General features: G+C 38.1%; 2 protein-coding genes and 1 long non-coding RNA gene across 14 annotated transcripts in view; 1 reads left to right on the top strand and 2 right to left on the bottom strand.

Annotated features, from left to right (window-relative positions):
* The first annotated feature begins 3,791 nt into the window (after window positions 1-3,791).
* Window positions 3,792-12,966, top strand: LOC131580607 (synaptotagmin-15-like). Of its 3 annotated transcripts, none has more exons than XM_058842008.1 (8): window positions 3,792-3,865; window positions 6,972-7,170; window positions 7,824-7,966; window positions 8,487-8,782; window positions 9,564-9,734; window positions 10,251-10,371; window positions 11,416-11,595; window positions 12,672-12,966. In XM_058842008.1, the coding sequence occupies exons 1-8, from the start codon at window positions 3,859-3,861 to the stop codon at window positions 12,806-12,808; spliced, it is 1,254 nt and encodes a 417-aa protein (XP_058697991.1). In that variant the 5' UTR covers window positions 3,792-3,858; the 3' UTR covers window positions 12,809-12,966. The 3 variants fall into 3 exon arrangements, with proteins under 3 accessions (XP_058697991.1, XP_058697993.1, XP_058697992.1); XM_058842010.1 differs by having other exon boundaries at window positions 11,465-11,595; window positions 12,672-12,801; XM_058842009.1 differs by lacking the exon at window positions 11,416-11,595.
* On the bottom strand, window positions 4,810-8,502 carry LOC131580609 (uncharacterized). The gene is made up of 4 exons (XR_009277904.1): window positions 8,368-8,502; window positions 7,705-7,881; window positions 6,601-7,097; window positions 4,810-5,246 (listed from the first exon to the last, which is right to left on the bottom strand). It is a non-coding gene; the product is annotated as an uncharacterized LOC131580609 (long non-coding RNA).
* Window positions 12,967-14,846: 1,880 nt separating the features above from the next.
* SHLD2 (shieldin complex subunit 2) overlaps window positions 14,847-26,034 on the bottom strand; it is a 29,627-nt gene continuing 18,439 nt past the window's right edge. For all 10 annotated transcript variants that reach the window (XM_058840728.1, XM_058840725.1, XM_058840729.1 and 7 more), the window contains 8 exons: window positions 22,729-25,184; window positions 22,113-22,220; window positions 21,163-21,357; window positions 20,165-20,299; window positions 18,985-19,191; window positions 17,918-18,152; window positions 16,170-16,285; window positions 14,847-15,588 (listed from right to left, as the gene is read on the bottom strand). In XM_058840728.1, coding sequence (XP_058696711.1) covers window positions 15,416-15,588; window positions 16,170-16,285; window positions 17,918-18,152; window positions 18,985-19,191; window positions 20,165-20,299; window positions 21,163-21,357; window positions 22,113-22,220; window positions 22,729-24,235 — 2,676 coding nt within the window. In that variant the 5' untranslated portion in view covers window positions 24,236-25,184 and the 3' untranslated portion in view covers window positions 14,847-15,415. The remainder of the gene's footprint in view (window positions 15,589-16,169; window positions 16,286-17,917; window positions 18,153-18,984; window positions 19,192-20,164; window positions 20,300-21,162; window positions 21,358-22,112; window positions 22,221-22,728; window positions 25,185-26,034) is intronic.

The following is a 26,034-nucleotide window of genomic DNA, read 5'->3' as shown; positions in this document are numbered from 1 at the left end:
AAAACCCTTGCAACCATAAGAACACATTCTAGTAAAAGCAAACCTGAAATTCCCATTACAAAACACAGGAAAGAAAAGTCACTTGAAAGGAATAAAAGTTCACATTTTTCCATTTTACTTCATACATTAAAAAAATGGTCACCTTTAAGAGAACTTTTTGCTTTGCTCTATTATTTGCACCAAACCTCAGCTTTGGACAGGAGGTGGTGCTATAGCCTGTGTAAATTTTGCTATTAGACAACACCAACAGCTAAAGCTTACTAAAAGCAAAAGGTAAAAAAAGAGAAACATTCTGAATCCTGTAGAGATGCTGGCATGTGGACTTCACCTACAGATGCTTTCATATCAGTAGGTATTCTGTAACAGTGCTAAAAAGATTTGTAAGGCATTCAAATGTTTGTGTCTGTCAGGGATTTCAAATACCTAACAAAAGATGGCTATCAAAGCACAGGAAAAATCTGCCTGACACAGCTCTGTCCAAGCTGTAACTGTTTTTATGTGGCAGAGGCTCTGTTGAGCAGACCTGTGTCGTGAGGAAACCGATGGAACAGCGGAAGATTTTTGCAGGTGCAGAGAGAGCATTCTGTCTGCCTCTCCCTGAAGAATGTCAAGGTTAGCTGCAGGGTCAGTTTCACTGGGCTAAGATGAAATGCCAAAGTAGGAATCCAAACCCCATGGCTAGGTTAATGCTATTTCCCCTCATCTCCTTTCTTCTTTTGCTGCCTTTCTCCTCATGCCTATCTAGAAGCACCAAACATGGCACCTTCTGAAGATTTTTTTTCTTGTTGTCCATGTTGCCCTGTCTCTACCCCCATTTCACACCTGTAATTTTACTGGGGGAGCTATTCTGGGTTGCAGTCTGCTCAGCCAAGCTGAGAGAAAACAATTGTGGAACACTCATTCCCTTGTGGATGCACTTCTCCCATTCCCATCTTTTCTTTAGAAAGGAAAATAACAAATAACTCCCAGAATGGATCTAAAGGATATTTTGTAAAAGAGTAGATCTTTCTTTCACATATTTTTTCTGAAACTGTCTATTATCCATATCCTCTAAAGCCAAGAACTAGGTGTCAGACCAAGGCCAACAGTAAGACTGTGGGAGAAATTCTTATCTCAGTTACACAAGTGTGGATCTGGAGGAACTCCAGTTATTAAACAATCTATAAAATAAGGATAACAATAACTATTATTTCAAAAAGGTTTGTGATGGTTAACTACCAGTAATTAATGCTGGTATAGAAATCAGGAAATGATTGCCTGAAAATGAAAGGCACTATAGAAATTCTAAGTACTCATTATTTCTGCCATTTGCAATTACACTTTTCAATGTAATCTATTTGTTGTAGTCAGGGTGCCCATCAGTGCTCCCTGCAGACCCTAATCTATTGTTCCTGAATAATTCACCAGTCTCAACAACATTTAAAAAAAAAAAATTAAAAAAACCCTGTTTACCTCTCTCTAGATACCATTACAGATGATGGTACCACCAACATGGAAGTAAAAATTCACAAACACGAGGGAGTGGGTGTGAAGGCAGAATAACTTGAACATATTTCACTTGAAATGGATGGACTTGAAGATCATTCTACAGCTGCAAAATGGGATTAAAAAAAAAAAAAAGAATGAAAACGCTCTTATTAAATGAGATCTGTTGAAACTTTATTAATAAATTATAGTAGGAGTTAGACCTCAGTGTAAAATGATGCTACAATTACTTACCTTTCTAAAGACCTATTGATGCTTGTGATCCTACACCTATATCTTCTTTAAATACTTTTCTATCCTTTTATCAAGGGATGTTCTTATAAACAGCTTTAAGTAATTACATGCAATCAAATTAATGGTAAATCAGAAGGGGATAAAAGGGCTTATAGGTCAAGCAAATATTCACAGATTTTTTCAAGGATATCCAACTTAAAAAATACACATGTTGAATTTCACCCAGTCTAGTGGGAATTACATGAATATATGGTAAATTATTTACTGTTACTTAGATAGCTGTCAAATGAGCAATGTGACATTGCTGTTTTTGAGGTACCACAGTTTGGAAAATTGTTTTGTGACAGATTTTTTAAGTGGTCTTTTAAAGCTCAAGGTTTGACTGTAAGATGTCCCTGCACAGGACCAGAAAAATGTGTATGTTACAAAATATGCACCAGAAACATAAAATATTTATAGTAAAATATCTATGTCCACAAAACCTTAAACTCTCAGCTGTTCCAGGGATTTAGGCTAGGAAGGAGACTAGCAACCAGAGATAAAAGACGGTACAGTTGTGTTTCATGTCCTGTATTTATTCTGATTTCCAGCTATTGCAAGAACTCAGCACAGAAAGACTGGAAACAGGAACTTCACAGTGGAGCACAGAATCAAAATTAAAGCTCTCTGCTCGACAGCTTTGCCATTAACTCCTTCCATGGGAGCTCGGGGAGGGTGAGATCTGCCCCTCCAGGTCTGTCCCATCCAGGGCTGACTGAAACAGGAGCTGAATCCGCAGATGGTTACTGGGTATTGCTTCCCAGATGCCAAACTTCCCACACTCCACACAGGCAGCACGGCTTGTATGGGAGACTGTGTATCTGGCACAGATCACTTTACCGCTCAACAGTGCTCTGGGAAGCAATCGGCTGTTTAAAGCTACTGTAGCTCTCCTCACACTGCCAAAACAGTGAGCTCGAGCAAGAACACTGCAAGAGAAAGCAGACTGTTATCTTGCCACACAACTCAAAATTTTTGATGCTTATAGATGTTATCCTGACAAGTGCAAAACTGCTGAGCAAAAAACCTCCACTTCAGTGTTTGCACTCATTCAATGGAGAAATAAGAGTAGCAAAAGCACTGACTGTGCAATATTTATTTAATAATTAACTATCTTACAAGCACAAAACTAATACATATGAAGCTTTTTCTTTTTTGGGTAAAAATTCTCAAAGTACTTTCTTTCTTCCAGAGGACTCAAAAAATTTATAGAAAAAGCTTAACTATGCTACATTTACGGCAGAACATTTTAAATGCAATAAAAAGAATTTTAAGGTTCCACAGAAACAGAGGATATTTCATTTGGATCCTACCGGTTTTAATTCCTTTGCTGTTCTTTTGCTTTTAGATTAAACAACACCATGCACTATACATGCAACAATTGTGAAGAGAACATGTAATACAAACAGCTGTTAAATTTAAGGTGTAGGTTCTCGTCATACTGGCTGTGAAAGAAGCATTAGCAGACAAGAAGTGATGGCAAATACTTTGTTTCTGAACTATGCATGAGTAATTTTGCTGGTTAAGATCTGGTGGGTTGTATTTATTACACACTCAGAGCTTAAAGATCATAACGTTCAAAAATACAAATAGGAAAGGCTGTGATCACAATTGTCTAAGGAGATCCATATTCCTTTGTGCTTACATGTTTTGTTAAAGATATAAAAGACACGCATGTTACTTTCTTGCCCACAGGAATATTCAGAATTAAGCCACTAATACTGAAGAACTTTTCTGAGCGTAACTGCAGTTTTTGGAGCTCTCTCACACAGTCAGTGTGGCACAGGTACCTTTTTAGGGCTGACAGAAGATTTATAATAATTCCTGCCCCATTCCAGCCCTCCCTCCCCAGAAGATCGGCAATGTCTGTCCCTCTCTGGCCGGGCTCGGGGAGCCTGGGGCGGGGCGGAACCTTTCCCGTCCCTTTGTTTTTCCTCCGTGGGGCACCGGGGATGCCTCTCCACAGTCCGGTTCCCAGCCGGTGGCGGTGGCGGTGCGGGGGCGAGGCGGGGCGGCGGGGGCGGGCCGGGGCCGAGCGGCGCTCGGGGCGGTGGCGGCGGGCACTCGCCCCGGCCCGCAGGAGCAGCAGCAGCAGCAGCCATGCCCGGTAAGTGCCGGGCCGCGCACGGGGGAGGGAGGGAGGCAGGGATGGGGTGCCCGGCTCCTCCCGCAGCCCCGGCCGGGCACTGCCGCAGCCCCGCTGGCGCCGGGGAAGGCTCCCCAAAGCATCGGCTCAAAGCTGTCCCTCCGGAGCCGGCCAGGGAAGAGACAGCCTGGAACTGCAGGTCTGGGAGGCACCGCCCGGAGCGCCTCACCCAGAGCTCGGCTCTGGAGACAGACACAGCAAATGCGGAGTCTTGCCTCCACTCCCCCTCAAATATTTCGTTTATACTGTACATGTGCTTAGAACGTGTCTTTATATGGGGATTAAAACTCTTGGTGGAGAACGGGCTGCTCGTAACTCCAAAAGTTACTTACAGCAGAGTTTAAGTAAAGCTTATTAAAAGCATATAACCAGACAGTATGCAAAAAGGGATGCGATCCCAGAGGAGACAGAGGATGCCTGCCAACACCTCCTCTATGCTAGGATAAACCTATTAGCAGGAGACAGTCCTCGGCTCAGGTGGGGGGAGATAAAGCGATCCAACAGGTCTCTTCTATCTCCTGTTGCCATGATCCTGTACCACAGCAGGATACAATACATCAATTTCTCATGATGACAGGTAGTTTTTTTTAAATATACATATTTTCTCCCTGCACACAATGGATGCTACTCATCTCAGTGGTCGATTTTGTGACTAGTGCAACACTGTGCCCTAAGTCACTGGTTCTGTTGCTGATCTAATCAGGTAAGATGGTCTAAAAGTGAGACAAATTCTCCTTACTCTCATTAAATTACAGGTAACTACTGAAATGAGTAAAAATTTACCTTTACAAAAAAATTTACAGCTGTGTAAAGTTAAAAGATGTTAAAAAGTTAAAGTTAAAAGATGGCTATGGGTGTGTCATAAATACTTAACATCATTCTGTTCCGTAACTTAACATCCTAACCTTAAAATCTTAACATCACTGTTCTACAGTGAACAAATTCAGAACATACAAACTAAGAGGCTGGAAACTCATTCTCTTATTCCAAAACCAATGCACACCTCATCTTACTGTCTTTAATGGTAAATGGTGACAAACTGGCTATAGAGAAACACAGGACTGCTGCTGAGAGCATAAAAGACTTGTGAATGAAGAGGACAAGTTCAACAAAGACCTGTACAGCTTGCTTGAAATGTAAACCTTTCAGATACTTATGTCAGACAGTAAAACTACCAGCCAAATAGATATTTGTGTTGTTTATAATGCACCTACATGAAGGAAATCATTCATTTCTATTATGTTCATGGGATTAAACGGAAGCATTTTTTCTGCATCTGGCCTTCTGGGATGCAATAAAATGTGAGTCTGACTGAAGACATATTCGAGGATGCCCTGCAAAACTGAAAGGAACAAACACACAAAATTCCCATGCTCATATGCATTTCCTCATACTGTGTATTCTTATCAAGGAAAACCAATTTACCCACATGACACAACCAGACTTGTTTCTGTATTAATATTAACCCACATCAAGTAGGTGCTTGTTTCCTGTTGCTCAGAAAAAGGATTGTACTAACAGTCTGGCTGAACGCTGGAACCTACTCACTTCACCTACAGCTGCAAGGACAGCACAGTGCTGTTGCTGTGGTGCAGCCATGAGCAGGGTGGCTGCTCCGTGGTGGTGCTGGGAGACACGAGTGATTATGTGCCTCAGGGAAGCAGACAGGCAATTCCTGCAGAGGGAGAAGGCAACACACCTGGAGGGGAGCTGCAAAACCAACTTGGCTCCGGTGACTCTACCAAATGCAGGAAAATGAGTCAGGATCAGATTAAGGCCTTTGAGGCTCTATAGCCAGGTTAATTTTATAGCACAAGGTAATTACTTAAGTGTTCTGTAGCTGAAGGACATTTCATGTCATTTATTGCAACAGGGCAACACTGAAAAAGATCAGCAATATATGCATTTGCAACTCACCTCCCATAGTCTTTACAGCTCTAATGAATAAACTAAATGAAATAAAATTAGTTTTTAACTATTCAAAACTATCACTAGTGTTGACTGATTATTTTGTGCTTTATTGTCTTTATTTTACTTGTACTGTTGTGTAGAGATGGCTTACTGCAAGGTACCTATCAAGCACAGACAGATAAAAAGAAAAAGGAATAAAGCATAATCACAGTTATCTCTACCTAAAAGCTCAGAAGAGGAAAAAAATTCAATACCAATTGTGAGAAAATGCCAGGTCACCTCACTACTTCAGTTTCAGGGGAGACCTTGAGAACTACCAGTACCCAGTACTTAGCTGCTCCTGAGCTGCCTCCCATGGCTGCAGAGTGGAAGATAATTCTGAAGTTTAGGTACAGAGCAAAATTATCTTTGCAGCCTATCCCTCCAGCACTCTCAACAAACATGTCAAAGCAATGAACTGAGCCCATTATCAATTGTCTACCCTTGGTCCAATGAGAAATTCTCACAACAGAATTTCTCATATTTATATTAAACACATTAATCAGGTTTATTGGGGTTTTGGTTTGTTCACAGTAATTATACAAGATTTTGTTGTAGGTTAAGTTCTCACAATTCAGGAAACTATGTTTAACAGATATTTAACTCTGACTTCACAGATCAGGAAACACATGCATCCTTAGAAAGAAAACAACCCATAGGTTTACTTCATCCCATGTGCCATGGTCTAGATTCAATTCAACATAGATGAATAGTTGGAAGAACAAACCAAACCAAAATAATGGTACCTTTCATATTAGGTGTTCCTGGGTTCTCTTTTTCTTCCATTATGCAAGCTCCAGCACTTCTGCCATGCTAAGGTAAATGCTAATGCAAAACAAGAGCCTGAACAATTCTTTGGCACTTGGGTTTTTTTCATGTCTGTAGTTTCTTACATTCCAGTAAGTGCCAGTGCTTCTGAACTGTAATCTGTCACTGTCATTGTCATATGTCTTCAGGTGCTGCACCATGCTATAACCAAGAAAAATGTGCACGTGAGCCGAATACTTCATTTAAAAATAATTTTGGAATGGTTTTTGTTAGCTTTAATATTCCTGTCTACTCACAAAATACACTTTGCTCTTCCTGTGATGTTATATGTGCTTTTATGTTTGAACAGAACAAGCAGTTGCTGTGGCAGGAGGTATAATAGGAGGAATCCTTTTCTTTGTTCTCCTTGGAATAACGGCGTATCTGCTCTGGAAAAAATTTTTCCGCCTCTTTTCTTACGAAAAGCTCATCAATCCTGTCAAAACAACAAATGCAAATGCCATTTTCCATGACCAGGCAAATTCTGAAATTCAACTAAAAAGCACAAGGTACATATTTTAATTTTGTTTCTAAAGCATACACTATGTAATTTATTTCAACTTGTCAAATCTCAAATGAGCAGGTGATCCAAATAATATGCATGTACAGAAATAAAGGAGATCCCTAAATTATATGAAAACATCAGTCATGCTCTGTTTTGTTCCTTTAGGAAAAGGATAAACTATGAAAGTGATGATTATTTCTGATTTATTTAAAAGAGAGAATATACTCAAGTGTAATTGGTGCACGGATAGCATTACCTGTTAGACAAACCCAGCCTATGTTTCAGAGTCATTTCTAGTCTAATAACAAAAGCAATAGGACTTCAGTTCAGGAAGGAGACTCTCTTAGAGAATTAAACATTGCAGGGGTTTTAGGCTCTAAAACAAACAGCTGCAGTTAATTCTTTCTTTTGAAAGATAAATAAAGGGAAGAAAAGTGGGAAAGAGAAGAATCAGTTAGAAGAATTAAGACCTAATGTGCCTCACTGAGTTTTTATGCATTAAGCAATTGATTTTATTTGCTTTTGATTTCATTTTTACCTTTGCATGTCCATAGAATTTTAATATTGTGACATAAGAACAGTAAATTTACTACTCTTACAAAGTTTGGTTTCCACATTTAAACCAGAAGAATCAATAGGCGCTGTTGTCTTGAACAGATCCAGAAGTGTTCCATTTATCATTCCACCAACACTGCATGGGCGAGACTGGATTCACCTGACAAATGAAGAACAGGTTCAGGAAGACAGGGACCCCTACATGACCCCTCAGTCTGGGCCACGGTCATCATTTCATTCTTTGGGTATGGAATTGCAAAAATGGGACTATTTTTAAGGCTAGGGTGGCTTTATTATTATGAAGCATGTATCTTGGGGGCACACCAGAGATAGCATTACACAGCACAAGCCCTGAAAACTCTGAGCACTTTTAAGTGTAAGACTTGGGAAAGAATGTAGTCATTTTGGTCCCAGTGCTGTGATACCTTACACATCTGGCAGACAAAGCAGTCTCTCCTCCCATATTTTGTAAAGGCCAGGAAGTGTCTGCTGTCCCCAGAAACAGCAGATTCACCAGTCGCAGACTGCAACAACAAATAGCTAGAACTAACAAGGTACAATCACAGCAATAAGAGAAAAAAGTGGTGCAGCCTACAATTACTCCCCCAGATTTGAGGGAAAAGGAAATAAAATATGAAATTCTTACCAAAAATTGATTGTTAATAAAGAGGGTAATCTGATTTACCCAAATACAGCAGTGGTTATAAAAATGCCTGCAATGGTTCTTGAGGCTAATCTGAAGGCTTGTTTTGTCTTTTCTTGAAGCTGGAGCTTATGTTGTAGGGACCATTAACCCAGATCTGTACAAGTTTCCTGAAGACAAAAGCGAAACAGATTTTCCTGATGGCAACATTGGCCGCCTCTGGTTCTCCATAGAATACGAGCAAGAGTCAGAAAGGCTCCTTGTCTCCTTGATCAAAGTCAGAAAGCTGCAGCCTCCTGCTGATTCCTGTAGTCCATTTGTGAAAATCTACCTGCTGCCTGATGAAAGAAGCTACCTGCAGTCCAAAACAAAACGTAAAACTCTTAACCCGCAGTTTGATGAAAACTTTGTTTTCCAGGTACTTTTGATGAGGCAGATTTTTGTTTGCAAATATTAACTTGTCAAACTACAGTACATGTCTGTATGTTCACAATGCTTCTATCATGGTAGAAGTTGTTTCCACCAGAGACAGGATTTTTTCACTGGGGCTTCTGGAGATCCTGGGCTACTGAAGTGTGTGGCTCCAGAACTGATCTTACTGCACGTCTGTACCAAAGTTAATGATTCCAGAACTTGCCCTGGGAATAACAAAAACTACAGCTGAGCAGTTCAGCCCATCAGTTCTAGAAGTCCAGAAGGAGCCAATACAGATATATTGCTTTCACAGCTTTTAGTTTCTTTGCTGTGGAAGTAGTCTAGACAGCAGAACATGGGAGGAATGTCTGGGCTGCTATTTGTACAGTACTCTGCAGCTTGGATCCCCATGCTAAGAGGCTTTCAGCACACATAACAAGACAAAAGCTTTAAAACAAAGTTTGTGTTTCAGACAACTAAAAAAATATTTACATATTCTAAACATTCGTGTCTGAAAGTGAATGCATCACACAGCAATAGATCCATATGAGCTAAAAACCCACCAACTAACTTCACAGCTTTCAAACGAACTTGGGTTTTAGCTTGGATCTTGACTTTTACACAGCTAAAACTTCAGGCAAATTTTAAAAGCAGACTTCAAATAATTAAAGGAAATCTCCACCTACACTCAACACACTTTGAAAAATATTTCCTTTGAAGTCATGCTATAGTAGAAAACTGTCAGATGTTTTGTAATTATTAATATTCTTCCTTTTCCTGTACAGGTTTCCAGTAAAATGTTGCTCCAAAGGACTCTAAAGTTTTTGGTTTATCATGTTGATAAACAGAAGAAGCATCATCTCCTAGGCCAAGTTATCTTCCCACTAAAAAATGAAGCATTAACCGAGGACAACAAACTAGTCATATGGAGAGATCTGGAGAAAGAAAACTTGGAGGTATGTGATACCAGGCTTCTTGGCACTGTGGAACTTCTGTCATTTTACAAGTATTGGAAGGATATAGCTGAAGTAGAACTATGTTCTACCAAGTACCTCAAATGCAAAAGTACTTTATAAACATTTGGAACTGAAATTCCCATCTTACCAACCGGCAGATCCGTAGCTGTCGTAAAGAGATTACCCAAACGCTTGGAAAAAGTCACATGAATCAGGAGGTAATTACATAAGAACTTTTGTTATTTGCTTCTCTTTTCAGTTAGTAAGAGCAAAAAAGAGCAGAAGAGGCAAGGAAATAGATGACCCCTAGAAAAGAATAATTCTGAGGGTTAGGAAGACTGATTAATTGGTTCCATCAAACGTTACAACAGCATAAATAAAGCCATTACATTTCACTCACATGCCTTAGTGTAACACATACCATCAGTATGGAAAAGGATTTTTCTCCCCATTTGATGGGGAGAAATGGCGAGAGTTTTCCAGACATATTTGACAGGTGTTGCTCTGCTTCCAAAGCCTCCTTCAGAGCATGGTGATATCCAGTTCTCCCTGAGCTACAATGACTACCTGGGCCGTCTCACTGTGGTGGTTCTGAGGGCGAGGGGATTAAAGCTCCAGGAGGAGAGCCCTGCTGTTGGTGAGTGGGATTTCCTCCCCGCTATCAGTGCCACAATTCCTGTTTTAATTTGCTCCTTCCTCATCTGTCCACCCAGGCTTGTGCTGTGGGACTCTGATAGGAACAAATAAACATCCTGGTGATTTGAGTGGAAACAAGCCATATTTTGCCCTGAGGCAATTAGATTTTGATTGCTTAGTTCTGCTATGTTTGGGGTTTGTTTCATAACAAATGATTTGTCCTGTGACAATTGGTGGTAACTTTTTTCTCCTGTTTCAGTACAGTGAGCAAAATCCTTTTGCTGCTCTCCAGTCCAGAGAAGGCAGCATTTCAGGGGATATTGACATAAACAGTTGCCTCAAGTCAAATTCCCAGAGGTAACAGCTGCAGGACAACTGCTTATGGTGAACAGCTGTCTTGGGAGGAATGGAGTTGGGAGAAAAAATCCCACTTTACGTCAACCTGGCTATTGTTTAAAGGACCATGGCGTGGAGTCACAATTTTCTCCCTTACTGCAGAGAGCTTTTTCTGGTACATCATACCCATGTGTCTCTGGTCTCAGAGATTACCTCAAAATGCTGTTTAAAATCCAAAACTCAAAGCAAAAACAGATGAAGATCCAAACTTGTATTTCAGTCTGTAGTGATTTCTTGCAGAGCTTTGAAGCTAAACAATACAAATGCAAAATACACCTACCATTTAAAAAGAAAAGAGGTTTAGTCCTCTATATACACTCATCAACTATGAAGTTTTTTTGACTGAACAAATTAAGCCTACAAAAAAGTCTCCATCAGATGATGGGAAGGCATAGAAATGTAAGATCAAGGATGCAGGGTGGCAGATCCAAATCTGGCTGCTTATTTTAACTGCACTTAAATTGTAAAGCCCACTGCAAAACTGCACCCTCAGTACTTTCTGTAGTCCCGGCTGTCATGAGTGTTCCATGAATCTTTCACAATCTGATGTTATACTTGATATTGACTCCCAAAAGAAAGAAATTCCTTAATCCATCTCCCACCTGCTTCTTGAAGGTGTCTTTTAGTCTTGAATTTCTTTTTCTCTAAGGTGTGTATGTCAAAGTCTCACTAATGAACCATAATAAATTCATCAAAAGTAAAAAGACAGCCACTCTTCTGGGAACTCACAATCCTGTGTACAATGAAACCTTCAGTTTCAAGGCAGATCAGACAGAGCTGGATACAGCAAGCCTGAGTCTATCTGTGCTCCAGAGTAACAAAGGAGAAAGTAAGTTCCATAAATTATTACAGTCATATAAATTATTACAGTCAAGGTGTCAAATCTCTTACGTATTTGAGACATGTTTAAACCTGAGAGGAAGTAAGTCCTGTTCAGCAATAATCATAAAACAGAAGTGTTTTGGTGTATTTCAAAGGCTGTGTCTTTAAAAGAAGAACAACTTATTTATAGTTAAGCACTTCTCTCTTTCAGAGCCTAAATTTCATGAAAGACATGAATAAAATCACTGTAGGCTAGTCAATGCCAGTACAAGCTGTGCCTCTGTTCCATTCCAGTATCCTATTAAAACAAGCTTATGTGAACATTTGTGTGTATAACACACAACCTCCAAAATTTTGTGGCCATTGCCTCTAAGAAAATCTGAAAGAGGAATAGGAATTTTAATTCTCTCAGCAGTGAGGAATAAGGGAGATAAGCAAACACCTCCATTCCCTGGAAGAAAGCCTGATGCTTGAGGCCACCTCTTACTAATTGTTAGAGAATCCATTAAGGAGTTCTGCTTACAGAAGCACATCAGAATTCAGGATTTCCACTGCTCACAAGAAAAACATCTTCCCTGCAGTGCAAATATGATCTCAACTTTCCCCATTCATAGCTGAAAAGTCCAGGCATGAATAAACAATCTGCTCCTCAGCAGACATCTCAGCTGTCTCAGCAACTGCATTTGTTTTTTGCGAAAATCAATTGCAAAGCATCATATGAATCCTAGTGAGGTCGCTGATGCCCAAAATTAAGGCACACTTCCACTGTAAACCCGAGGTAAAGGGGCAGAGCAGATACAGATATTTGTACCTTGAAGATGTTTTAGTTTAACTGCAGGCAAAAGGACAGGCCTGCATTGACTGAACACCCACTTACTCCCATACCTTTTAATGCTGAACCTCAGCAGGTAGAAGTTACAGAACCTGAAGTCCAGACTTACTTCCTTCAGGAATATTTTGGCTTTAAAATAACTTCGAGAACAGGCAGTACTTGGAGAAATACAGGTTGATATTCTAATTTAGGCAAGGATTTCAGAGAAGCATCACAGATATTCATCACTAACTGCTTTCTTTTTTCCCCAGAAACGCTTCTGCTGGGACGAGTAGTAGTTGGGCCTTTCATGTACACACGTGGCAAAGAACTGGAACACTGGAATGAGATGATCAGCAAGCCCAAGGAACTGGTGAAACGATGGCATGCTCTCTGTCATAGCATGTGAACAGCACTGAGAAAAAACCAACCTTAACATGGAAAAGCTCTTACTATCTTTCTCATCTAAAGGGTACAAAAATCTTTGCTAAGATTTTGTATCCAAAGTAGAAAACAATAAAATAAATTATTTCCTTAACCAAACACAAATAAAAGATTTGGTCCCTGGTAGGCTGGGAGTCTCTCTTTCCTCTTCAAAATATATGTTAAATTTAATTAATGTGCAGCTAAGCAAAAAAAAACCAGCCAAACATGATCTCTCAGTATTAATTATTTTGACTAATAAATTCCACTTCTTGGTCATGAGTTCTGGGCACAAATGATCATATATCATGTAGACAGAGCCCAAACCGACCCAAGAATTGCCAGTGATGATACCAGACCTATCTGCCCATTGCTCCACATTACCACAGTGGCTTCACCAAAGGGGAGAGAAGCCTAGTGAGCATGCCAAAACAGACAAAGCCCAAAAGATACTGACTAATACATGTAGAACTTAGATCTAACATAGAGGCATTATATTTAAAGCCTCTTTTGAACAGGAAGGGTGAAGGCACTGCTTATTGGTCACACACCTAGAAGCAGCTGTTCACATCCCTCAGCACAATGTATTTCCTGCAGTAACTCAGTTCAGGGTTTTCAGCTGACCCCAGCTGCAGCACTTTGTGTTGACAATAAGGGACAAGCAGAGAAGTCACAGAGTCACCAGTGACTGGAGGCTATTCCAGTACTGGAGTGTTGGAATACTCTGAGACAGTAAGATGAAGACCTGTCCTGTCCTTTTATATTTCTCTCTAAACACATCTCTGCTGGAGACAGAGCACTGATTACAAGAGCATTGGGTTTGACCTAGTATGACCATTCTTAGAGTGAAAATCCAATTAGATTAAGGCCCCTGGGCATGTGTCTGTTTTAGTAGTAGAGTCTTCTTCATTAAGTAAATTACTGCTCTGTAAAGTAATTCAGAGCGATTATTCCTAATCAAAATAAAATAGGACATTTTTCTCTTCTTGATTTTTCACTAGGGACCTGAGCTCTGTACCCATCTCACTGTACAGGCATAAACCAGACACACAGACTACTGCAGCAAAACATTTTGCAGAATTGTGTTCCATAACCTCTACAGCTGAGATCAAACCAACGTACTTTCAAACAGGATATGAATTCAAAATCTTAAAAAAGTTAGGCTTCTCTGGGGAGATGAAACCACTTTCCATTGTGATATTTTTATTACCTAAAGGAAATGTTATGAATGAGAAGATACCACAGAGGAATTGTAAGATAACAGACTTCCCTGATCCACCATCTGATATGTTACATGGTACCCTCACAGTCTGTCTTGCTAATTACACCACTGGATACAAAATGAGCCTAAACTCATTACATTAAACTGAATTTGACAAAGTGCTCAATCCTCCTTATATCTTTGCTGAAGGAGTAATACCAGCAACTTAAACCCAAAGAGCTGTATTCCAATTTCAGCCCCACAAAACTACTGCAAACCAATCTGATAAACAAAGTTACTGCCTTTGTTCTGTAGAAAAGCTACACAGTTATCGTACAGCTTACATATTACTAGAATATAATGATTTTACCAATTATATTTTGTCTTTTATTATTTCAATCACACCAATAAAGATCTTACAAGTTGTTAGTAGTGTTTCAGACAGTTGGTTTATGAGCTTGTGCAAGAAGATGCATGCAATGTAGTGTCTGTTAACAAATACCTCTAAGGTGGGAAGTCACCTATATGACTTGGTGTACAGTATGGTCCTCTCTTCTTATACATTAAAGTAACAATACTTTCAGCTTGTATGTTCAGCAATTTCAGCTAAATTGTGAAGGAAAAAATTCTAATGCACTTACCAAGGTACTTGTACTCATGGTCATCCAAGTGAAACAAATAAGAAAGGCCCTTTTTGACTCTTCTTGAACAAGAGCTATTTCAAAGTGAGAAACATCACCAAATAAGGAGATGTAATACAGTGTTTTTAACTGTCACATGAGTAATTTTTTGTACCTACTGCCTTTTATATAATATCCATCTAATCCCGTGCTTGAGACTTACCTTGAGCTGAAGGAGAATGATTATAAGACAATTCTGTTTTACAAGAGAAAAGAGGAGCAGCAAAATTGCTGAGGGTAAATGGCAAAAATTCTGCTGTTAAACCACAACAGCAAAACAAAACCACCAAGCTACAGATAGCGTATGGGACAAAACAAACAAAAAATTGTGTAACTAAAATAGTAGTGAATTCTGTCTGTCTTCCTCTAACGTGCCAGGCAGGTCTAATGAAAATTCAGTCTCTCAATAGTAGTGAATTTTTCTGAGGAGAAAATACTTCAGATACTAAAGAAATTGCTGGAGTTTATTAACATAATTATTAACATAAAAATACATGTATAAAAATATACTTTATGAAAATTCATCAGTATTACTCCCACAGTATATACTATTAGCATATATTCCATACCAGTCCTTTTGATGATTTTGCTTTTTCCATAAGTTAAAACCAAAATCCTATATTATAGAGATTGCTTCCTTCAGCTAAGTCATTTTTCTTCTGCTTCATATCTGTGTGTTCTTATGGTCTTTGTTATTCAGTAAGTGCAGAGGTCAAAGATCAGGATGAAAATTAAGCAGATGGAAATCTTTTTGTAAAGGATAGCTGTTGTCATCTAGCACAAAGTGGCTTCTGATTTCCAACAAATAGGATGCTTCTGTATCTGCCAGCAGTGAATGACACAGATCTGCTACTATTGTGCTGTAAGTTATATCTGAAGAGGGCACTGCAAAACACAAAACAATTCAATTTACACATGATTTTCACAATAGCATGTAACATTGAAGTTCTACCTCCATGAAGCTCCATGGAATTACTGGAAGTGAAGTGCAACATCTGAATAGAAAAGTAACTTTTATTTTTAATTCCTTTTTAAAAACAATGAGCTGAGCCTGTTTCTCATTAAACTGTTCACACCTGTGAATCACATAAACCACCTCTCAAGTGAAACAGTACTTATCAAGTGAAGCTTGTCTAAAACACAGCTCAGTGTTTCAAACCATGAAAACACGCCTATTACTTCTAAAAGCTCCTAAGAGTCTCTATTTTGCACATAAGGAATCCATTTAGTTATTGAATATTTAGGTTTATAACTACAACTATTTAGTTAAATAATAGGTATTCATATCATCTCACCTCCTGTTGTTGCAGCCTCTCCTCTGAAATTCTGAGTCTGCCACACAGCCACTGAAATATTCTTTGATGTTGGTTGTTTAGGGATTTTTTAAACTGTCAATGATTAAAAATTTTGCTTCCATTATGAACTTTACTGCCTGTTTCTATCACAAGTAATTAATGGATCAGTACCTACTAATCTCTTCAGCCAGTCTGCAGGAATATTGAGGAAGATTTTTTCCAGTAATTCAGACACCACATGAACATAAATTTCATATCCTTCATCTTCTACTGTCATCAAAGCAGGTCTAGATCAGAAAACAAAAGTTTCATGAAAGTTACCTGCTATGGTTTGCTTTTTATTGAAGTAAAATTTAAGATAGCACTACAATTTAATCTTACTCTGCAACAAAAACCAAGAAATAGAAAAGTGATAAAATCTCTACGTACTCATCTGTCAAATCTGTAGCACTGGAATCAGTTTGAGGCATACATAAGGAAATGGCCTTAAACTGAGACAGGAGATTCAGATTATACATTAGAAGGGATTTTTTCACTGTTAGGATGGTCAGGATTGCCCATGGAGGTGGTGGAAATGCAAAGTGAGGAGACGAGCTTAGGTGTATCACATGGAATTGTATCATCTGTATCAACATCACTCAATATTATGTCTTAATACATCACTTTACAGCCACATAATACCAAGGCATATCTTTGTACTGTAACAAATACCATATGTTTTCACAAAAAACTGAACAAATAAAAATCCCTCCTTGAAATACTCCCAAGTTGATGCATTCATACTAAACTGATCAGAAAAAAAAAATTCAGTGAAAAATGTCAGGCTTTTCTCTGAAAAAAATGGACATGCAAATTTTACATCTAGAATCTACATTCTCAGGCTGAGAATACAAACATTGGAAATCCTTATTATTTTTTTACCACCTTTTTTTGCAGGAGCAAATTGAGGTCCTTCATACCCACTGAGATTTTATAGTCTTAGTATATTTTATAGTATGAAAGACTGGCAGAACCTTTTCAGTTAAGAAAAAAGACCTCTTTGCACTTAATCCTCCCTCACAGGAAAACAAATAGCACATAAAGATGCAAGACTATTTTGCTTACAGGAAAAATACTAAGTCACTACCTGGTTAGATAAATAGGATATTTAATTCATAGTTCATTAAGTAATAGTATTTAAGCCAATGATTCATTAAGCTCATTATGAGTTTAAAAAGTATTAGAGAAAAAAATTAGATAGAAAATTTACATATTCAAGAATTCTATTACGTCCATAGTTGCCTCCATAAACATTCTCTACCTACATGTCCTTCTAGTCACTATGATAATTACATTTCAAAAGCCCATTTCAAAAGATAAATGTGAGAATTGAACAATTAGCTAATAAAGATGTACCTACATCAACTGGATCCACTTAATTTATCTTCCCTAAGTGTGAATATCTGTGTCTCGCAGTGCCATCTGGTGATAACTCACTATCTCTGCTCTCCAAGAAAGTTTATTGAAAACATTTGTCAATATTATTTCTGCACAGCTGAAACTACTAAATCAGTTTAAAAACATGCTTCTGCATTCAAATGATTTCAGATTTAGGCTGGAATGAGATTCTCAAGGAGTTTTCCTTTGATCCTCAAGCTTCTACTCCCATCTTAGCTTTATCTGACACTGTACTGGGTAAACATGATTCCTGCATGATACAGTACTCAAATAAATTAAACATTTAGATTTAAACTAAGAATATAATGTATAAATAATGACAATATAATACAGCAATTCAAGAACAACAACTGAAAAACTCATTAGAGAGACAGGGATTGCTAACCACACCTTAAATAAAGAATTTTAGATATGGGGGAAATTAAAATAAAGAAAGTTTACTTCCCTAATAATATACATTACTTTAGCTCTATTTTGTTTACCTGTAGAATGTTTTTACTTTTCTGTATGGCAAACATCTAATACACTGCTTGTAGATCATGTTCTCATCTGCCTGTAGCTCCAAACCACATTTGGCACAACCTGAATACGTAATCATAGGCAGAGAAGCCAAAACACTTTCCAGTGAAGTGTCAGCAGAGAAGATGAGTTCCTTGTACTGACCAGTGGAAATAGTAAATTTCAGTTCCAAGATATGGGCTTTCACTTGAATCACTCCTACAAAAACAATTCAAATCTGAATTAAATTTTATTTAGAACTGAAAGCAAAACCAATGGCAACAGCTGATTCAAAACCAAAATTGCTATCAAAAACTTTCTTAGTTTTCTCCCCTTTGTTAACATATGATCAAATTTTTAGATCATGAAAAATCCTGGTGGTTAAATATTATTTTAAAATACATAAAAGTACTACTTTTTCAGGTACTATATCAGTAAATGCCACAATAGAAGGTGCCTGAATAAGAGATCAAAATTGTGCAAAGTGATTTTCCTCCAACTGTTTCAAAGACACTGAACAGCATAGCTTAAACAACTTAGCTTTCCATTATTTACATATAAATTAGTGTTCAATGCTGCAAGAACAACTTTAATCACTTCCTAGAATTTAACACCAACCACAGCAATCTTCTAGGTTTATCTGGAAAAGTATGACTGTGTAAAATGTCATCTTTGTCCTTTTGTAAGAAGTTTTCAATAGCAGCAGCTATTTTACTCTTTACTCTCTTTACTCTAGAGAGTTCTAGTGTTTGAGAAAGACTGATATCTTTCAGTAATTAGTCACATCATTACTGGGCTGGTTGGTGTGGACAAGTCAGCATTTCCCTCTGTGTTCCAAAGCTGTCATCACACACAACTATCTCTCCCCTGGGCTCATGGGATGAAGGCTGCATTCAGTCTGGCCAAGTAAAGAGCAGCAGCCTCCAGAATAAATTCAGAAATTCAGAACCAGACCTTAAAAAAACAGCCATTTTACTTCGTCAACAGAGCATCTATTTTGCCTACTTATGCATGGCACAACAGACATTATAGAGTTATGGATAACATTTACCTGAGCATTTTTCTTCCAGGTGTGCCGAGAGCTTTGTCAACTCCATGAGCGATGTTTGACTGTTCTGAAACTTTTCCTTAAATTCAACTGCCCTTTTGTCATCATCAAACAAGCACTCATAGGATGACCAGGGAGTTGTGTGCAGTTCCAAGTCACCTGAGACAGAACTATGTTGGACCAGAAGGTATTTGAAGTCCCATATGTGGTCTACAGAACAAAGAACAAAAGAGCAAACAGAAGAGTTTACTTTCTATACAGTGGCTAATTTACAGGAAGCCAAAGGTCACTTACAAGACTGAGAAACAAATCAGAAGACATTCTCATACGGTCAGCACTGGCAACTTCATTTTAAGTATGATGACATGTAAGGTTTTTCCTTTCCCTATAAACTTTGCATGAATTGTCCCATAACAGAAATTTCATTTCACCTCTACCAAATTCAGCTGTCAAGACAACTCAGCCTTTTCAAAAAGAAACTAGCTCTGAAATTTGTTGTCAGCTCTAATGCTGTCAATGTCTCAGAGAAAAAAATCTTCATGTAACTAATCAGCTTCCATTTCTTTAATATGTCCGTTTTTTAATCTTCTATCTTTACAATTATCAATTTAACTTAAACCTAGTTTAACAGAACAAGACTAGGAATAAATCAAAATTTGGTAGTAGTCACTGCTGAAACACATTCTATGTAATTCTTGCAAGAGATGCTTTCACTTAGTTACAGTGAATTGGACTTGATCTCAAGACCATCAATATATAAAGCCTGACACAAGGTGGAAAGCAGAAAATGAAAAAAGGAGTAGAAAAAACCCAGCAATTCATGCTAAACCAGAGCCTAGACAATGATAAGGAAGACCCAGCAAAACTGGTAACACACTTAAAACTCATGGATTTTTATAGTTACATAACCAGGCCCTATGCAAATAAGTGCATCTTGTATATAGATTCAAGTTTTTGAATATTTATGCCTTCTCAGTCTTCTAAAGTGCATTCAAATTCTGCTGCTGATGGCACTGCTTCTCAACAGAGGAGACATGTCAGAATTAGCATAAAATATGTTGCCCCTCCAAGGGGAGTATTTAAAGATTGAATGGATAAATGTTACCAGCTGAACACTTAAAAGGAACTAACAGCATCACAAAAATCCTTCTACACCTACCAACAGGTACAAGGACCTTCTTACCTTTTTTCCTCTGAAGCTGGGGGCACCAGGCAGCCCCTGCTCCCCACAGAACCATCCTATAGGGTTGATCTCTGTTCTGTTCTACTGTTAGAATAACTTTTTTTTGGCTGCCACCTCTGTAGCTGTACACAGACTCTGAAAAGAATTGAAATTACCTTACTTCTACAGTGAAGAGCATATAAGCACACAAACCCCATGTGCCTCAGTATTACAGTGAAATCATGGTATTATCACATTTTATGCTATGATTAAAAGCAAAGAAGAATACACCTACAATTTCTTCTGGACAGAAAATAATCTGGTTTCTTCTGCAACAGGAATCCAGTTTGAGGGAGTGCATAAAGTATATTAATTTACTTTTATTCATCTAAGTACTCAGTAATTGGACAACTCCCTTTGAAGCAGGAGGTATCTGAGCATCTTTCAGCTCCTACTCATCCTGACTGGTATTGAGTATAAAGAAATTGTACTTAATCTCTCAGCAACTGCTGTAATTGGAAGTTCCCATAACTTCTGTAGAATACAATGAAAGAAACATTTCTCTAGAACTTTTCACATAAAAGAAAACTATAGTGATGTATTGTCAAGGCATACTAAAACTATTTGTAATAGTTCATACAAATTGCAACAATTGACATCTCTACACTACCCTTATCCAGGATACTGCATGTTTGTTTCAGTTCCACACTAAAACTACAGCATTTTTCATAAATAATTTTCAAAGAAGATGAAATATCTAACTAATATCTAGCTCCAAGATTTACATACTAGAGAAAATTATGAAGATTTCTGTCTTCCAAATTCTGCATTTACAACTAATAAACATGATATTGATGATGTGGGTAGAAATTTGTATTTCATTAATTCAAGATGAGAGTGCAATGTGATCAAATTTTTGTGCAAAGCTTGAAGTCAAGCAGTGAGAAACATTTTGCCTTGCAAAACAACTATTTAAGTTCCACCTATTTCAGAAGTCAAAGTTCAGTGCATGAACTTACCTGTTACCACAGAAATATTGATAATTTTCAGGACTGAGTGCACCAAAGTATTTGGCTGGAGCTGATCTAGCTGCACATACCGAACATCATCCAGTCTCTGAACTTGTCGTTGTGGAATGTCTCTGAAGTGTGGAAATTCTGATGAGATGTATGCCAATAAGCCAAGGAGAACACCACCATCCACTAGAGGATAAACTTATGTGGAAAAAAGGCCAAGTCACATACTGCTTTTTACACTTAGAAGTATATAACTTATGACTTGGAACATGTTTACACTGACAAAATCAAAACAGTTTAAGAACAATATGAAGGTAAGAAGAGATATATAACACTTGATCTGAAATTAAACCGCACTTCAGGGTAGTATCAAGAGGAGGCAGATGAAGCTAACCTAAGTGCAATACTTTAAAATACACAGAAAATAATCTCATATCATAGCTTGGTAAGAAGAAAGCTGTTCTTGATTATTGACCTCAGAATCTGCTGTAAAGAGCTGGCATCTCAATAGCAGACACCACAAAGACAGTAAGAACAACAGTGATACTTCCACAGTATTTTCCCCTCAGTCTTCAATCCCCTTTGGCCTGCAATTAATCACTTTCCCTGAATGGATCTTCTTACTCCATTTTGCAAAAAATTTAATCCTCATGAAATCTCAGACATCACACAACCAGTTCCTGGGATAACTGCTTTTTCCTAAGCTAAGCTTTTTTTTTTAGAGTTCAGAGTAGTAGCCATCAAACTTTACCATGGTCTCCACATGCCTATCTGATGCTATATCCACATCTTGGGTTCAGGTGTTCCTGTCACACTTTTCTATTGTGTTTTGTACCTCTCAGTTGCACACAGTTCCGTTTTATTCCATGTGTGAGACATTGCCAACAAAATGGAGTGCTTGAAATAGCTCTTTTACAGTGATTTTCATGGCAACTGATGCACTAAAATCTTACATTCTTCTGGATTGAGAGCTGAGCAGTTCCCCAGATTCAGTAACTGACTGGTAAATGTAGACTGAAGCATGACCTCTCCGCACCAATGATTCTCATACATTATTACATCTGCAAGAAAAAAGCAACCTTATCAACTCATGTGTCGACAATATTGAAGTGTATCATGTTTTTCTTAAATATATAACCATCTTACATACAGATGTGTAAGGAACAGGGTCTGAAAGAGATCACTTGGAAACACAGTGATTATTTTTTTAATCTACCAACACCATTTACAATGAGCTAAAAAAAAAATTCCCATTAGTTTGATGTAATTCTGAAATTCATTAGCCTCCTAGCAGACACTGCTTAGGTCCGGTAGCACTTGTACTTTTCAGGAACAACTGTTTTAAAACACTGGCACCTTACAGAACAGCCCTGGCTCCCCATGGCTGTGTCTGAGGGCAAACTTCCATGGAATAGTCAATGTTCCACTGGCAGGATGACTGAGAACTCAAATGATCTAATTGATGTAAGAAAGCTTAGCCATAGTTCCAAATTATTTGTTACATTCTTCTACTTTAAACAGGCATTTTAAAGATCCATACTTTAAAAAGGCAAACAAAAGAACTCTCACCTGTAAGCAGTACAATATCCCCAGGAAACACAGTGAGGGACCAAAATGCAGCACCACGCCACAGCACCACCTTTTTCTCAGTTTCTGACTGGTCAGTAACAACAATTGTTGCTACAGGAACCTTACACGAAGATTTTGGTTTAGTCTTCATCTGTATTTCTTTGATATGACAAGGATGTACAACAGTGACCAAAATATTGTACTTTTGATTTTTGCTGCAGCAATTCTTAAGTAGTGATAGCTTCTTCTGGAGTTTCTTGAACTCTGTCATCCTGTCTGGATCCACTCTCACCCCAGAACCAGGTGGAGAAGAATTCAATTTAGCTCTCTTGGATTTCACCTGTCTTTTAAATGCGGAGTGAAAAAGATGAAAGGAACCTTCATACTTGCGGGGTCTTTTAGAGGAGTTCTTTTGAGAACAGTTCCCTTGAGAGCACAGTATTCCAGAACTCAATGGCTCAATATGGATTTCATTTACAGATTGCTCAGCAGGAACATTAAGTTCTTGAAACTTTTCTGCATTTTCCTGAGCACTTTCTTCCTGTCTTGTAGCTTTAATCCAAACATTTTCCCCATCATCCTCGGAACTGAAAAGTTCAAGAGAACTTGCATCCTCCTCCTTATATTCATTTTCAGTCACATTAGTAGTACATGTTCCAAAACCAGAATCACATTGGAAGTGATTATACTGTCGTTCTTCAGCTTTTTTATCTGCTTCTATTTCTGATAGTTTTACAATTCTTTCTTGCATTTCATTCTGCGCAAAAACAGCCACCTGACTCAAAGTCACTACACTACGAAATTCAGTGTCTGCTGACACTGCAGAGTCTGCACAGTCATTCTGTTCTTTTGGTTTGGACTCCAGACTTTCTTGGAAACACATATCCATATATTGACTTAGATGCTCATGATGCTCACTTCTGTGACCTGCCTGAAGTCCCAAGGACTGTAGATGGATGCTGACCTGCTCAGTACTGGCAACCAAAGCAGGAATGTCAGAGCTGTTAACTTCCAAAGGACTGCCTTTTCTCTCAGTGGGGTCTGGGCAGCAGGCACGTGATGGCTTCCCTTGTCCAGCTGATTCTGCACAGCTCTGGGGCAGGTGCTCCCCTGCAGCCTGACTTACACCTGCGGGTGTGCATCTATCTTTGGATACTTGACAATCAGAGCAAGTTAAACTTGTGCTCTTTTTAAATGTGCTGGTACAAGTTACTGCCATAGGGGCAGGAGATGTCAAATCTTTTCCTTCTTTTGCCATGAACCTGCCCTGCTGAGCGCTGGCCCCACTTGCAGGGACTCCTGTGAGTGTGGAGCTGTCTGCCTGGGACACCGAGGGGGCAGCAGCAGCCTGGACCTTTGCAGAAACAAACCCACGTGTATCACACAAACAGTGCAGTTCTCGCCATTTCTCACCAGCAGGGGCTGAACTACTCTGCTCGAACCCCTCCAGCAGGCTCGGAATACTGGGTGCTCCCACAAAAATATGAATCTGAGATCTTTTTGACATTTTTGACTGCTGTGTGAGTTTGACTTTAAATAACGTGGTTTATGCAATAAGAACAATAATAAATAAATACTAGCAAATGCAAAAAAAAAAATTTTACTTTTTCCTTTACAATTTTAAAAACACCTAAAATCCATAGTTTAGGGAGTATTTAATAGTTTAACTGGGAAAAAACACTACTTGACTATTTAAACCCTATAAAATTAGACGTACAAAATCTAAAAAGGGGAATTTATTTTAGAAATATTTAACATTTATTTGTGTCAAACCTGCGTAGAAAAATAAAATTACAGCAACACCTAGTTTCTGATTCTGACACATGGAAACACATTACAGAGAAGTTAAAAGTAAGTTCAATTATTGACCTATTCGTCTTTATTTATTATTGCTAATTAAACAGTCAAATGTGACTTCACTATTCAGTACTTGATTTTGACTCTTCTGAAACAGCATGGTTAGGAGATCATTTCATCTCCCAGAAAATTAGTTTCAACTAAATGATTAAAACACTAGAGCTATTTAAAATTAAAGTTTGCTAGAAATACAGTATTTTACATGCTGTTTTAGCATGAAACTACTGTTTCAGGCTATTAATGATCAATTATAATTATTTAATAATCACTAAGAGGTCAGTAAAGTTTGAGCAGGTGATTTAGCATTTGCTTTAATTCATTTATGTAACAGCAAACTACTCAAGAAATTACTAGCTTTTCTAGCTAATTAAAAATAAGCCCACTAACACAGCACACCAAAAGACCTGTCATTTTTAAGAATTTCTGCTGTATTATTGTAATTTTAAAATATGCAGAAACAGCTATAACTGTTCTTTAAAATGGTGATTACAGCTACTTCTTTTAGGAGTAGTTTTTACTTTTGTTGTTAATAGAAGTTGGTTCAATAGGCAATTCTGCAGATGTAGAGAATACCAGAAATAAATCGAGAGCAAATCCAGCTGTAAACAGAAGGAAAAGACCATTGAAACAAATGCAGCATTGAGAAATATGGAAATTTATCATTTAGCACTAATTAAATTAGCAACCATTTTCCTAACAACCCCACTAGGGGTCGATAAATCTACATATTCATAAGGCTCATTGTAACATGGAAAAACCATAAACATCCTGGAATACTGATCTCTGGTATATCATTGCTATCACTGGAAAAGCAATATACAGTCACTAAAATTAGACAGGGCAAAATATAAAGAAGATACAAACCCCATATTTTATGTTCATGACAAAATAAATACCACTTACAACATTGAAGTGTCCAAACTTCTGCAGTTGTACATTTAAATTTAGTCACAGAAAATGGTAATTTTTAAAGGACAATACCCAAAGCTGTGAAAACTTTGAGTTACATAAAGAATGGTAATATACAAATAGCCAGAAGAACAGAATGGACAATCAACACTAAAGTAGTGCATTAGGTAAGGGAAAGACAAAGCAAAGTAATAGTGAGGTTGAATCCCTAAAGAAGTGATGCTAATAAGTTTTGTAGATAAAAGGCTACCTAATATACATGATGCAAAAAGCCTAGTAACAGATCTGTGAGAAACAGAAAATGTTACTATCAGTTCAAATGAACTTGGTAAATGAACAGTTATATAGTAATTTATCAGCCCCTCATTTTAAGTATCACTTCTCTTTTGCTTTTTGACATGTTTAAAGGCTTCTAAGTTACACAAAATTTCAGAAAGTTTTCCTTAACTTTCCAGTTCTGTAACTTCTCTAAATTTAGGATTTGCTTTCCTGACTCACATTTTGCAGTGCCAGTACATTCAAGGCTGGACGGGGCCCTGA

Source organism: Poecile atricapillus, chromosome 6 (genome assembly GCF_030490865.1).
Source record: "Poecile atricapillus isolate bPoeAtr1 chromosome 6, bPoeAtr1.hap1, whole genome shotgun sequence".
Taxonomy (NCBI): Eukaryota; Metazoa; Chordata; class Aves; order Passeriformes; family Paridae; genus Poecile; species Poecile atricapillus.
The sequence above is the reverse complement of the archived record's forward strand: the minus strand, read 5'-3'. Positions and strand labels throughout refer to the sequence as shown.

Coding starts and splice junctions, on each gene's coding strand:
- LOC131580607 (XM_058842008.1), top strand. Junction 9,735..10,250: donor TGGAGAAAGAAAACTTGGAG/GTATGTGATACC, acceptor CTGCTTCCAAAG/CCTCCTTCAGAGCATGGTGA. Junction 11,596..12,671: donor CCAGAGTAACAAAGGAGAAA/GTAAGTTCCATA, acceptor TTTTTTCCCCAG/AAACGCTTCTGCTGGGACGA.